Source organism: Eptatretus burgeri, chromosome 12 (assembly GCF_056783735.1).
Source record: "Eptatretus burgeri isolate ZD-2024b chromosome 12, Ebu_testis_v1, whole genome shotgun sequence".
Classification (NCBI taxonomy): domain Eukaryota; kingdom Metazoa; phylum Chordata; class Myxini; order Myxiniformes; family Myxinidae; genus Eptatretus; species Eptatretus burgeri.
The window spans coordinates 47,252,459-47,267,834 of NC_140972.1; the positions used below are offsets into that span (position 1 = coordinate 47,252,459).

Sequence of the window (15,376 nt, forward strand, 5' to 3'; positions counted from 1 at the left end):
CTTTGGAGAGGGGTAGATTTTGCAAGTATTGTGCGTGTGCGCACGCAGAATATCTCACAAAGTTATGGATGGATCCAGGTGAAATTGTGGACAGGTTGGGTATGTGACGAGGACGAACTTATGAGATTTTGGTGAAGATCCGGATCCGGCTGCCAGAATATTTTAAGTGATTCTTCACCATTGAGAGACGGTGCTAAACGAACATATACCACGATATCTCAAAAAGTTGTGGACATATTCAGATGAATCTTGTGGACAGGTTGGGTGTGTGACCATGACAAATTGATTTGATTTTGGTGAAGATCTGGATACAAGAATAATAAAAAAAAAATAAAACATTTTAGTGATTTTTTTTTCACCATTGAGAGATCAGGCCAAAAACGATATATAACACGATATTTCAAAAATGTATTTGGCCCGATATGTTCTCCTGGATCAGGCAATACGTGACAGAGGTATGCTCTCTACCGAGTGTCCATCTCGTCCACCTCGTGTCCTTTCCTGTCACCCTGCCCCATCCCTCCCCACACTTTGCACTTTGTCCAAGTCTCCCTCTATTTGTCCTTCGGCTCCAGTGTTGGTGTTGCCCCCCACCCTCCCCTGTTTATTTTCATTTTTTAATGGGCAAATACAACCCGTTGCTTTGCTGACGGGAATATTAAGGGGGGGTAAGAAGGAAAGGGAGGGAGGGTATGGTGAGGGGTGGGATCGTGAGGAGAGGTGCAGAAAGGGGAAGGCAAGGTAAGGTAGCGTGAGGGGAGTGCCCGTCTGGATATAACCACCCTCTAAAAGACGGGTATACTAAAGGGAGGAGAGGAGAGATGGAGGATTAGGAGGGATGGGGAAAGAAAGGGGTCCATGAAGATAACCAGTGCGTGTTTTATTTTTTTGCACTGTATTTGAAGGGGCTGGCGTGATGATGGGACAGAGAGAGGGGTGGGGTATTGGGGGTACAGGAGTTGGAGAATGTTGTGCTTTATGAAAACGCACTCGCACTTTATAGTCATGTGACTGGTGGAAAATTTTTTGGCTCTAATTGAGAAAACATGTTAATACGGTAAACGGCTGAAAATCAGGTATCGTCAAATGTATTTTGCTTTGAAACTAACAGAGAAACAATATAAGCTCTGTAAAGCACTGCACAGTCACATAAAATAACCAATTGCTTTAGAAACGTCACGAGGACAAAGGAAACCGTGATTGCTCGTACGCTGCTGAAGATAAAAGTTAAAACCTCCAAGATACGGGATGAAACGCACACACCACACACCACGAAAGTTGCTATTCGTTCTTGATGCTACACAAGAGGTTTAAGAGGGTGACAAATTAATCGTTGCAATGTGAATGATGGGGCACATCAGACGAATGAATGATTAATCATTGTAAGTACTGCACAATAAAACCTGTATATTAAAATTGTTCAAGAATGTTTGTTTTATTCAGGAGGGGTAAAGCGACTTTCCAGCCACCCTGTAATCGTGTATATAACAGATGCATATTAAGGCCACATTATTGTGATTGATATTCAAACCAAGGTGCCAAAAAGGTAGGAGTTTCTCCTTCCTTGGGATGAAGGGTTCATTTTAAAATCGTTGACACCCATGTTTCATGTTATGTATGTGTGCATATTTTCCACTCATCATGAAGGGTTGCTGGGTGGGGGGGGGGGGGGGGGGTAATTTTCCCTGGTAATGCTTTTGTGAAATTTTAATCTTGCACTAAAATATTGGATCTTAGACAAAATATAATTGTGCGCCAGTTTGAGGGGTGGCTCGGCCTGCTGTTTGCTGATTGCATTTTGTTTGCTTTGTGTGGATGTGCCTTTTGCCAGTAATAGGTTGTGGAGATTGGTAATGTCGATTTTGACCACCTCTCACCATGAAATGGTCTTTGCTTGCATTCCTGGCTCCCGTTGAGCCTCGTTCGACATCTATTTTAACTGCAATCCGTTCTTCAGTTGCAAAGCAGTAATTGTAAACTTGAATAATATAATGTACTAGTTGTACATGATTGTAAATGGACCTGCTTATGGTTCTATTCCATCCTGATGACCTGTCTCCACCAGGAAATCTACCTGCCTTGGTGACTAACTGACAACGATCAATCATGCCGAAACCGGTAAGGATGGCCCTGGGGTGGGCTAAGGATTGAGATTTTGTCATTTTTGGGGGGGGGGGCAGGGGGTTCTTGGTGTAGAATAACTAAAGGTGTGCTCTCTCTGCTGAGCATGACAAAGGGTTTTAAAAGACTAATAAATCCACCATTCAAAAAAAACCTTAAGCTAAATGGGGTTCCTTCAATTAATGAGCTGTCAATTGACATTGGTGAAATGTCCAAATATCCCTTTCGTTAGCGTGTTCCTTGGCAACATATTCGGGACCATTGGCAACGGCAAAGCCATTGACCCATAGGACTTTTTCTGATGACCTAAAATTATACCTGTGACGTTGACGCCGCAGCAAGGGATTTGGGCAGCTGGCCACATCAAGCTCAACGAGCTGGATGTGCACCTTAAGCACCTGGAAAGCCTTTTTGCCACTGCAACGGTGCCTTGGATTGATTGTGATGTTGTATGCATTGCTGTGAGCATTAGTTTTGATTTGGCCTTCCTGCGTGTGTGAGGGTGAACAAAGAATCAATTGGGACAGGCAGATGTCCCCGTTGATTTGTCAATTTATGGGACATGTTTTTATTTTGTAGTCTTTTAACTGTCTACTTTTTATATAACACTGTGATTGAATCATTTTTTTTTTTTTTTGCCAACTTGCTCTCATCTAGATGATTTGCATATTACCTCAGCCACTGAAGGTGGATGGAGGTTATGTTTTCACCCCTGTTTTTCTGCCTGTCAATCTTGTCTGTCTCTGAACGGGATATCTCAAAGTTGTGGACGGATTTGGACAAAATTTGGTGTAGAGGTTGGGTGTGTGACAAGGCGGAAATGAGATCTTGGTGAAGATCCGGATGTGAGAATTTTTTTAATTTTGTGATTCTTCACCACTGAGAGATGAGTTAAAAAATGATATACAGACATGACAGAAGTAAATAGACACCATGATTTTTAAAGAATTTATTTATTGAACATTTGATCCATTTTAATACATGCACTAGTATTTGGTGGACTTGCCATTTGCAGATTTCAATGCTTTTACTCTTTCGGGCATAGAGCTAACGAGTTCTGAAATTTTCTCTTGTGAGATTTCTGCCCAGGCTTCATGCAAACTAGTTGGCAATTCTCCCCGTGATGTTGGTTTCCTGGACTTTTTCCGCACAACTCGATCCAATGTGGCCCAGAGGTGTTCAATGGGATTCATGTCATGAGACTCACTTTGCCATGGAAGTGGCTTGATCCCGTTTCTGTCCTGCCATTCTTTGGTCTTTTTTGCAGTATGGCTTGGAGCTCCATCTTCCATGAACAGTGTTGTTTTTGATCATCTGACCAGTGGAGAAGACTGGGAGAATTCCATCCTCAAGGATAGAAATGTGTGTCGTAGTGTTGATGTTGCCAACACACTCCACAAGCTCTCACCAACCAGCGCTCCAGATTGCTCCCCACACCATCACTGAAAAAACCACCGTGTTTGACAGTTGGCTGCAAAGAGAACTCTTGACCTGGAGCTCTTCAGACCCATATGCATCCAGTGTCAGAAAATTGAGTAAATTGGGACTCATCTGAAATAAATGACAGTTTGCCAAAACTGCTAGCATCTGATGGCCGTCTCGTCAGGCCACTTCTTTCTCCTTTGGATGTTGGCTGGTCTAAGAAGAGGTTTACTCCTAGCTGCTCTCCCACAGTCACCCAATTGATGAAGGTACCACACGACAGTTCTTGAGCTAACTTTGACCTCCTTTGCAACGTCTGCTGCCTTGCAACGGGGAGTTTTCTCAATGGACCGCTTGACAGCTCGAAGACACCTTTCTGAGGGCCCAGATCGACCAGAACAGGAAGCTGTGGATTCCTTGCCTTCGCTGGTGAATTGCACAATCACCCGATTGAATGGACAAAGTGGAATGCCAAGATTCTGATCTATCTGATGCTGGCTGACTCCACCATCTGATTTTCCAACAATTCGTCCTATTTGAAAATCGGAAAGGTTGTGTCCTCCCTGGGTTCGAGGCATAGTTAATTGTCGTACAAGACCCAGGAACTCGTTTCTACAAATATATTAGGACAAATCACTGAGTAAAACTGTTACACGGATGAAATGAAGAAATTTAATGTGTCTATTTACTTCTGTCATGTCTCTGTATAGCATGATATTTCAAAAAGTTGTTGGTGAGTTGGCTAAGTGAAGAGAACAAGCCAATTTGATTCTGGTTTCGGTCTGGTTTCGGTCTGGTTTCATATCTGGCCGAACGGTGGGATACGAAACGTAAACTGTTCCACCTGGCAGAGGAATGCGCTCTTCTGAGTGCCGTTCTCATTGTCTTTCGGGTTAATGCCTTCCCTTAAGATTATCCATCCAAATTGTTCCACTCTTATATCAGAGGCAGAAAGTATCTGGAATTGCCACGAATTATGGTTATTTTTTTTGGGGTGAGGGGGAAATATAACATCAACTTCTGTTTCTGACCAGATAAATGTACGTGTGACGACAATGGATGCAGAGCTCGAGTTTGCCATCCAGCCCAATACGACAGGGAAACAACTTTTTGACCAGGTAAGAATGTATTTTAAGGTTGAGTCTCGGGTTGAATGGTGTTTTTTTGGTAAAATGTATCAACATGGCAATGGCATTTGAGTGAGTTAAAATGGAGGGAAGGTCAGAGGAAGTTGGGTGGAGTAAGTGCTAATGGAAAGGGAAGTTTATGTAGGGGATGACTGGTGGTGCAGTATGATTGTTGTTTGATTTTGAGTTATTTAGGCTAACAGGCGAGAAGCCTATTGTTCTTGGGATTATTCAGCCTCCCCCTATGGGATGGGGTGAGTCTTTTAGCTGCTGTCGGGTTTGTATACAATTTGTGCCCCTCCAGTTAATGGTACCTCAGTTTCTTAGACCCCAAGGAGTACTAACCCATTTTTTATTATTATTTTTTTTAAGTGGTGAAGCCGCTTCAGTATTTGGCTGTCATTCATGAAGAAGAAGAACCCTTCTAACTCGGTGTTCATTTCTAAAAGATCATTCTAATGAGCTTTGTTTGTTTCTAGGCTCTGTCTATTTCCTATTAATAATGCCAAACTGAACTGCTTCCTTCAGACCCTGTGATTTATTTATTTATTTTTTTTCCCTTCCTTTTTATTTAATTTAATTTATTAATTTCTGCCAATTTCCGAGCTGCATTTAACTGTTTTTTCACCATAACTTGACGAAGGTTTTTCCAATCAGAAAGAAATTGCCCTTTCTTGATGGCCTAAAGTACGGCACATTTACATCATACCCCTCAGAGTTAAAGGTCAAGGTCAAATGGCAGTCTGAAAAGTTTTTGCCAATGAGGAATATCGCAACGCTTAGCCTTCCAAGATGTTCTTGCCTCATAGCAAACCTGCACTGAAGTTGTGCACCTGATATTTGATTTGTGTCCTTGGCCTACTTTTTTTTTGGATTGTGATCTTGACAAAACCTTTTTGACCATAAGTTGAATAATTTTCATATTTTATGGGTATATTGTAGATTGGACACATTTTCTTAATTTACTCTATCCCTAAATGTTGAAGGTCAAGGTCATATATGGCCATCACTGACTGATCCTTGGTTATGGCCATCGCTTACCCTTTGTGATCGCAAATATCTAATTATTATTTAAATTTTTGAAAAAAGGTTAGATTACCATGCCAATCTGCATGTTTACAGCATACTGTCGAGGCCAAAAATATTGGCACCCTTGCACTTTTTTGAAATAATGTACCATTTCTTCCAGAAAATTGTTGAAATTAAAGTCTTTTGGTGTCCACATATGTATATTTAGTTTGCAGTGGAACAAAACAAGCTGATAAAATTACAAAATCTTTGCATATTCCACACACAAATCCTAAAATGGCCTGGATAATATTGTTGCCACCGTTTAGAAGTTGTTCGAAATAATTCGGCTTCAAGCAGGTGATTCTCCTTTTACTTTGGAATTTAACTCACCTGTGGTGAGTTGCAGGTGCCTGCAATATAAAAAAATCACTCGTGCAACCAGTTTGAATGGAGAAAAGGAGCGATTCTGCTGTTTTGTCAGTGTGTACCACAATGAGCATGGAGAAAAAGAAAACCAGAGAATTGTCTGAGGTCAGACACAAGATTGTAGCCAAGCATGGACAATCTCAAGGCTACAATTCCATCGACAGAGACCTTGATGTTCCTGTGTCCACTGTATGCAATCTTATTAGGAAGTTTAAGGTCCATGGCACTGTAGCCAACCTTCCTGGACGTGGCCGCAAAAGAAAACTTGATCGAAGATTGCAGCGAAGGATTGTTCGAATGGTGGAGAAACCACCTCGATCAACTGCCAAACAGATTCAAGCTGTCCTTCAGACAAAAGATACGACGGTTTCAATTCACGTCATCTGTCGCCAACTCAATGAAAGGGGGTTCTATGGTAGGAGACCCAGGAGGTACCCCACTGCTGAGAGAGAGAGAGACATCAGAAAGCCCAACTGGAGTTTGCCAAAACACACCTGAACAAGCCAAAATCCTTCTGGGAAAATGTCCTGTGGTAAAGTAAAGCATCTCTATGTAAACATCTCTATATTTACAGAAAACAAAATGAAGTCTTCAAAGAAAAGTACACCTTCCCTACATTCAAATATGGAGGAGGTTCAGTGATGTTTTAGGGGTTGCTGTGCTGCCTCTGGCACTGGGTGCCTTGAATGTGTGCATGGCATTGTGAAGTGCAATGTTCAACCCAGTGTCAGAAAGCTGGGTCTCTGTCGAAGGTCATGAGTCTTGCAGCAGGACAATAACCCCAAACACACTTCAAAAAGCACCCAGGAATGGTTGAAGACAAAACGATGGATTGTTCTGAAGTGGCCAGCAATGAGTCCAGATCTAAATCCCATTGAACACCTGTGGGGAGATTTGAAAACGGCAGTTGGGAGAAGGGCACCCTTCAAATCTGGGAGAACTGGAGCAGTTTGCACAATAAGAGTGGGCCACACTGCCAGTAGAGAGGTGTAGGAAGCACATTCATGGCTAGAGGAAGCGCTTGACTGCAGTTATTTTGGTCAACGGCTGTGCTACCAAATATGAAGTCGAGGGTGTCAATTTTGTCAATGCCATTTATTTTTATTTTCTGATTTAAAAATATATATGAAGTTCTGAATCAAAAACAAAGGTTCTGTAATATTAAGTGAAATAAAGAATTTTGGAGACCAAACACTTTTGTTAATTTCAACTTGTTTTTTTGAGTAAATTGCGAGTTATTTCAAAAAAGTGCAAGGGTGCCAATATTTTTTTTGCCTTGACTATACCCTTGGAATTTGATCCGATGTGGTGTTGGTGGTTTTTTTTTTTTGTTTGTTTTTTTTTTTTTTGGCGTCCTGTATTGGTGGCCAACTTTAATTTTGTACCAAACCTAAAACTATCTTCTGCAGAAGTACGAAACAGATTGCCATGAAATTTGGCAGACAGCTCAAGCATCCCTATCTGGTATTGAAGTGAGAGTCAGCTGCTCTAAACTTTGGAAGCTCGCTGTTGGTCCAATACATTACATAATTGCAAAATGCTGAAATTTGACAAAAGTAGCTTACTACATATATAGGTAGTGGACAAAAAAAAATGGAAACACCAATGTAGTGTCACTTAATAGGGTGTCGGGCCATCATGTGCAGCCAGCACGGCCTGTATGTGCCATGGCATAGTGTCCACCATCGTATGGAATTCTGCAGCAGGGATGTGGCACCATTATCTTACGAGAGTCAACTCACCTATTTGGAGGTGTAAAATGCTGTCTTGCATCATTCCAGAATATCCCATAAATTGTCAATTGGGTTCATGTGGTAACTGAGAAGGCCATGACATATGGATAGCTTCAGTGTCATGCTCATCAAACCATTGGGCAACTACATGTGTTCTGCGGGATGGGGTCATTGGGGGGGTCTCCTTGCAGCCATGCTAGCCATAATTATAGGCAACCAGGCATGTTACATTTTTATGCATGACCATAAGCATGCTAGGATGTTACTTGCTTAACACATGGGCCACACCTGTGTGGAAGCCATGACTTAGTGTCCCTCATTTACCCAGGTGTTTCCCCTTTTTTTTGGCCCACTGATGCTGAATAGCCCACAAAAAGTAACACACTTTACGTATTTTATTTTTTGTTGCCGATGGGTTTGGGCTCCATTTTTCCAGAAAATGTATGACAGGTGGCTATGTGCGTGGCAGATTCGCACTGCTTGGAAACAAAACAACACTGCTCGCGGTTCTAGTTTTAATTCTGTGCTAGTGTTTGAGGTGAAAGCTTTTGGTTTGAGCTTCACCACTGGCTCGTTGCACCGAGTGCTTCTATGAGTTTCATTGCAGCCTTCACCGATTACATGTAAGTTGTACCTCATTTCTATCAATGTTTCTCAAGGTTGTGAAGACTATTGGCCTGAGAGAGATCTGGTTCTTTGGTCTTCAGTATGTGGACAGCAAGGGTTGTTCGACTTGGCTCAAGCTCAACAAGAAGGTTGGAATACAGCAACTCTGGTTATGCTTTCAACTCATTCATTCAACCTTGATCCTGCTGTTTCGTTCTCATCCTTCATATGCTCTTTCTTCATCTGTTTTATCTCCCCATCCTTGTCTTTCACTCTTCCAGTAGCCATTGCAGGTGTTGCCATTGGCAGGAAGTGATTAAGTGGCATTAATTTGATTGGTACTATGATTAATCCTGACTTGTGTGCTCTCTAATTGGGCATCAGTCAGCATTCTTTTTTGTCCTTTAGAAAAAAAATTATTTGTAAACTTCACTCCCATCTTTTCTCGTACATCTTTGCCCCATCCTCCACACACTCCAGTTGTTGACCTCATACTTGTGTTTGTTTTTTTGTCAAAATGTTAGTTCGTGTTAAACATGTCATGCCTCCGCTGACGAAGTCGCCGGTGGCATTAAGTTTTCAGGTTGTCCGTACGTACATCCATCTATGCTAATTACCTCCGCCACCGAAGGTGAAGGAGGTTATTTTCACCCCTTCTGTTTGTCTGTCTGTCTGTCTGTCTGTCTTCAGGATATCTCAAAAATTTGTGGACGGATCTGGATGAAATTTGTTTGTGGACAGGTTCGGTGTGTGACAAGGACAAACCGATTAGATTTTGGTGAAGGTAAAGATGCAGATCCGACAACAATAATTTTTAGTGATTCTTCACCATTGAGAGATTGGGCCAAAAACAATATATAGCATGATATCTCAAAAAGTTGTGGACGGATTCAGATGAAACTTGGTGGGCAGGTTAGATGTGTGACCACGATGAATTGATTCGATTTTGGTGAAGATCAGACTCAGGATCCGACTACTAGAATTTTTAAAGTGATTCTTCACCATTGAGAGATAGGGCTCAAAAACGATGTGGCACAAAATTTCAAAAATGTATTGGGCCCGATATGTTCTCGTGGATCAGGCATTACAGGGCGGAGGTATGCGCTCTAACGAGTGCCCTTCTAGTTATTTATGTAACACACCAGTGCACAAGCACCACACAAAACAAGTCCTGGTGAGGGTCTGCAATCTGATTGCTCTTTTTTCTTATTCAGTGTTTTGAATCTGGGTTCAGGGAGTTAAATCAAACTTTGTACAAGAATGTATAATGATGTAATAATGTGGGCGGAGGCATATCTGGCAACATCACGATGTCGATGAGTGCCCTTCCAATTATTTTAGTATTCGTTTTTTAACTATCAGCTAGGACTGCCTCTTTGTCCTTCAAACCCCAACTGCTTGCCAACAGTTTCAATAAATATCAGTATCTTTGTCTACTGTAACTTTCAGATTGGCTTTAACATCTTTAAAGATGGCTGATATGTGTAAAAATGCCTTTTTTTTTGGATGTGGCTTTATTGCTGGTTTTTGTTTGTTTTTGTTGTAATTTTTTTTTAATGATTATTATTTGTTTTATTTTCCCCCCTCACATGTTTTCCCTTCTAAGATCCCTTAAAACTTTTTATTTGTGATTGAGGACATATTCAGGAGTATAAAACAGCGGAGATACTTTTTGTTACAATTTGTTCAAGGTTGACCAAAGCTTTTTCATAAAATGCCTGTTCTATTCTTGTCTATCTACAGTACATATCAGACACTTTCAATGCATTCTCACTTCATGAATATTTGATCAAACATTGTTTGTTGCTATCTAATCTCTAATCTCGTTTAGGTGTCAGGGCAGGATGTGAAGAAGGAAAGCCCGCTGCAATTTCGTTTTCGTGGAAAATTTTTCCCCGAAGATGTGGCCGAAGAACTCATTCAGGAGGTGGGCTTAGCCATTGAGAATGTTTGTTGGGTTAGTTTCTTCTTGCTTGTCGACTCGTGATTGGAGAAGACCAATTAGCTGTAAATTCAGGAGTATGAACTAGTTGGAAAATGTGAATATTGTTTCGAATTCGCGCCCGCCGGCATGCGATCGGCCGCTCGACTCGAATGGCGGCCGCCTCCCCCACCGGAACGGACAATTCTGTCGTGACCCTCTCGGAACAACGCCGGGAGCTAGTCACGGGTGGGGGTTTAACCCCACCACAACCGTGCCAATTGCCCACCCACGCAGGATAGGGTTGCTCGCCAAATTCGATCTACCCAAGTTCCTGCGCGGATGGTTGACCGGGTGATCGTACCTCGCCACAGGCCGACTCCAGACACGAACCGCTTAAGCGGTCCGTTCCGTGCTATCGGGATAACCGAGCGGTGTTATCGTCGGCCTCGACGGTTCCGATTAATTATCGGGCGTTTTAAGCCCACTACGAACCCTTTACGTGATGGAGGGTCGATAAAGAAAAGACTAAGCGAAATGGGAAAACAGTTCACACAATGCACATTTATTACGCGGCACACGGAGAGCACACATATACAGCCAAACAGTCAAAATGCACATATAGCAGTCCAAACAATAAAAGCAACAACGACGCAGTGTTACTCCCGACTACGCGTACACACGGCAACACTTATACAGTTCTACTTTACAGACGGTGCCAACACACATTTACTCAAAAGGAAAGAAGCCACCCTCATAGACAAGGGGGCAGACGGGCCTGTAGGCCAATATGTGCATGTGACCTGAAGGAGCGGCCAGGTCCGCGAGACCGGGTGGGTCCTACCCGCGTCCTCGTGAAATGTTGGCGGACGAGCCGCAGATGTGGGCGCGTGGCTGTGCTCCTTGGTGGGTTTCGTTGGCACGACGTTTGGAGTGGGGTGGGAACGGGGCCCCCTTTGTTGCACTATCTCAGTGTGGGGGAAAAGGGGGAAGTGTTGATGCCCTGGGGGAGGGAGAATGGCTGGCTGGCTTGGGTCCCGCGACGAGCGATCTCCCACCGCGACCTCGTCGCCGACCGCCGTCCTTCTTGCCTCGGACCCGAGCTCCTTGGCCTCTTCCCACAACTCTCCTCAGCCGACTGCAGAACCCAACTCGATGCCTTTGCCACCCGACTCCACTCTCTGCCACACTCTGCCCTCCGACCAAAAACTGACTCTTCCACTATTCGCCTTGCGCTCACCGTTTTATAGGCCGGCAGGAGAAACAATATGCAAATTTCCAGATCAGAATGACCTCGGGGGCGGAGCCACGCTCGCCAATTGGACGGAGGAAAAGTGGGCGTGAACCTCCCCTGGTCCTAGAATTTGTATATTTCGATTTCACACAGCCGCTCCGCGCTTGCTATTGGAAACGGTTCAGAAGTGGGCGTGTAGCTTTCTTGATCCGAATTTTCCTCGGAAAGGCCGCTATTTGCACTCGCGGCTCGGTGCGTATCTTGAACGAGACCAAGACAGCCCGACGCTCAGTGTTCACAGGTGGTGCGGGAATGGCCGTAGAAGGAGAGAGGTGAGGGTGGTGGAGGGTTTATCGGTGGCGGTTTGATGGTTATGGCGGTTGAGACGTGGTTGGTTCAAAATAAAGATAGAACAGAAAAACGGCTATCTCAAAGCGTCGCAGCCCGAATGAATCACATAAATTCCCTCTAAACAACGGGTTTGGGGCTAACTACACATGTAATTAGAGTTATCTCACCTACGGGCCATGAATGGTGGTTTGTGAATTTCCACAGCCATAACAATAAGTTCAGTCTTGAAGCATTAAATTTGAAAGGAGGACCTCGAGAGCTTGAGGGCAGATGCAAAATTATTCCTTTTATTTATTTATTTTCATGGCTCTATTGATGAAGTTGCAGGAGGCATTGCTTTTGGTAATTTAAGAATGGCTGAAGGGATCCAAGTCAAACTTGGTACAAGTTTGTACATTGATGTAAAGACCGATGAGATTATGAGGTCAGAGATCCCATTCGGTAAAAACTCTGTTGCTGTGCTGGCTTGTGATCCAGTGATGGGATTTTGACCAAACTTGGTATAAGTTTACGTATTATGATGCTGATATGAACTGATTAGATTTTGGCATCAAGAGGTCAAAGGTCATGTCAGGCAAAAAATGTGATACTTGAGAACAGCTAAGGGATTTAAATCAAACTTGGTACAAGTATGTATCGTGTAATGTGGGTGGTGGCACATTGTTGGAGTGCCATTCTATTTTTTTTTTCTTCCTTCCCCTAGGTCACGCAGCGCTTGTTCTTTCTTCAAGTCAAAGATGCAGTTTTGTCAGATGAGATTTACTGTCCACCGGAGACGTCTGTACTTCTGGCATCATATGCTGTTCAAGCCAAGTATGGGGACTGGCAGTCAGACCTTCACCTGCCAGGCTATTTGTCTGGAGACCGGCTGTTACCTCATAGGTATGAATTTTGAGCTTTGCCTAGTAGTTATATTCTGATGTATACTGTACTCTGCTGCAGAGCGTTGGTGCTGCCAAAGCAGTTTCTTTGCAAGGGTTATCCTGGGTGGTTTGTCATTGCCTTCACAGCAGTAGTTGGGTCGGGCAGGAATTTGGAATTTGTTCATGGTGTCAGCGATTACTTGCCTACTCTTCATGAAGGACTTTAACGTCCACCAGCTGATGCCAGGAAATGGGATGTTCAGTTGAATATCACCGAGGAAAGGCAGACTCATTGATTCATCAGTCACCCTGCCTGTGAAACACTGGTATAGTTTATAGCTGGGTCGGGATTATAACCCAAACTCGACTTTGAGGCGAGTGTGCATACTTTTAGGTCATCCTTCCAGCTGGTAGTTGTATTACAGCATCTCATTTGCTTGCTGATCACTCTTGAGGGTGATTGAATTTTTCATCTTGCTGATGGAATTGAAATTGTACATATTATGATCAGTCATTTTATTTATTTTTGGCCCACACACTTGTGCTTTTAGTGAAGTTCAAGCAGTACTCGTAACTGAAGCTTACTCCTCCTTTGTGTCTACCTTTAACTTAAGTTGATCCCCTTTGTATTCTCCCCATTTCAGGGTTCTGGAGCAGCACAAGTTGAGCAGTGAACAGTGGGAAGAACGGATCCAGAACTGGCACAAGGAGCATAATAGCATGTTGAGGTGAGCAATCTTTTTCTATGATTGTGCTGCAGCTTCACTAACAAATTCTCACCACATATCAGTCATGTCTGAACAAGTTTCCATGATTGTTCCACCTTTAATTGTGAACAAATTGGGGATATATATATATATATATATATATATATATATATATATATATATATATATATATATATATATATATATATATATATATATATATATATATATTTTTTTTTTAGACCTGAGCAATATGCAGGTGAATTGTTTGTTTATATGCTAGGAATTGGTGATTACACCATTGTAATCCTGGTCAATTTATTATTTAATGGAATTGTACCATATGTGGAGAGCATGATGATTTGTTCCTCAAACATCTGCCTTGCTATTGGAGATGCAAACCTTGATTCTTGGGTCCAGGTCATGTAATGTTAACTCCTTGCATACATTTATTTATTTTTTGTTGTTGTTGGTCTTGTTTGTCACACCTATAATAGTAGCATCTTCATTCCTTCCACACTAACTCAGATGTGAAATTGATAAGAGGCAATGGGTGCATTTTTTTCACATCGATCTTTTTCCCATCCCATCCCATCCCATCCCATCCCATCCTTTACTTGTACAGGGAGGATTCCATGTTGGAATACCTAAAGATTGCTCAAGATCTTGAGATGTATGGAGTGAATTACTTTGACATTCGCAACAAGAAGGGAACTCAGTTGTGGTTAGGTGTCGATGCCTTAGGTCTGAACATTTATGAACACGAGGACCGGTAAGAGCCTTGGGGTGGTTGGGAAAGGACCATTTACAGAAAATTGTGGTTACACCTACTTTTTTGGCCGTGCCTCAATCTTGCCGTATTTTCTCTGTCTATCCCTGAATACTACTCTTCAATTTTCATCAACCCAGATTAACGCCAAAGATTGGTTTTCCTTGGAGTGAAATCAGGAACATCTCCTTCAGTGATAAGAAGTTTGTCATCAAGCCCATCGACAAAAAGGCACCGGTATGAGGCCATCCGGCTTTAGCACTTGCTCCTTCCTCCTCTGTGAGTACTAGCACTTGCCTGTTTTCACAGTGAATGTTTGTCCTTGCTACTTGGTGTCCAGGACTTTGTGTTCTATGCACCACGGTTGCGCATTAACAAGCGCGTTCTGGCGCTGTGCATGGGCAATCACGAGCTGTATATGCGGAGGAGGAAACCAGACACAATTGAGGTGCAGCAGATGAAGGCCCAGGCTCGTGAGGAGAAACAGCAGCGACAGGTAGAGAGGTGGGTTGACCTTGCTTTGGGCTTTGGAGCGTGGAAGTCATGATGATCAGGGTTGATATGGTTGACTCTCTCCCCATATCTCTATCTCTGTCTGTCTCCTACCCTTTAGGGCTCAGCTTGAGAGTGAGAAGAAGAGACGGGAACAGGCAGAACTGGATAAAGAGCGTGCCGAGAGAGAAAAACAAGAGCTGTCTGCTCGACTCAGCCTTATAGAGGAACAGACCATAAAAGCTCAGCTGGGTACGACGAACATCTTGTATTGGTATTTTACTTACGACAAGTGCTCAGTTGCACATGTGGAGTTGAAAAATACGTTTTTTTTTTTTTTTTTTTTTTTTTTTTTCCTTCTTCTGGTGGCAAAACAGACCTGGAAGAGCAGATTAATCGAGCCAAGGAGCTGGAAGAGCAGCAGAGTCGCACTGCAGCCGAGGCTCGTCGGCTGGAACTCCAAAGGATTGAAGCAGAAAAAGAAAAGTCGGCACTGGAACAGCAGTCCTCTTTGCAGCAAATGGAGCAGGATCAGCTTGTGAGGAGCTTATCTTTGTTTTTAGGTCATCTCGTAAGAGATGACCGAATAAAAC

General features: G+C 43.0%; 1 protein-coding gene across 1 annotated transcript in view; it reads left to right on the forward strand.

Annotated features, from left to right (window-relative positions):
* LOC147015547 (radixin-like) overlaps positions 1-15,376 on the forward strand; it is a 51,819-nt gene that overhangs the window by 31,203 nt on the left and 5,240 nt on the right. Inside the window, exons 2-12 of the mRNA XM_085850383.1 lie at positions 2,066-2,118; positions 4,578-4,661; positions 8,500-8,595; positions 10,278-10,373; positions 12,656-12,834; positions 13,460-13,543; positions 14,148-14,294; positions 14,432-14,528; positions 14,632-14,795; positions 14,905-15,035; positions 15,161-15,321. Of these exons, the coding sequence (XP_085706509.1) occupies positions 2,107-2,118; positions 4,578-4,661; positions 8,500-8,595; positions 10,278-10,373; positions 12,656-12,834; positions 13,460-13,543; positions 14,148-14,294; positions 14,432-14,528; positions 14,632-14,795; positions 14,905-15,035; positions 15,161-15,321 (1,251 nt within the window). The 5' untranslated portion in view covers positions 2,066-2,106. The remainder of the gene's footprint in view (positions 1-2,065; positions 2,119-4,577; positions 4,662-8,499; positions 8,596-10,277; positions 10,374-12,655; positions 12,835-13,459; positions 13,544-14,147; positions 14,295-14,431; positions 14,529-14,631; positions 14,796-14,904; positions 15,036-15,160; positions 15,322-15,376) is intronic.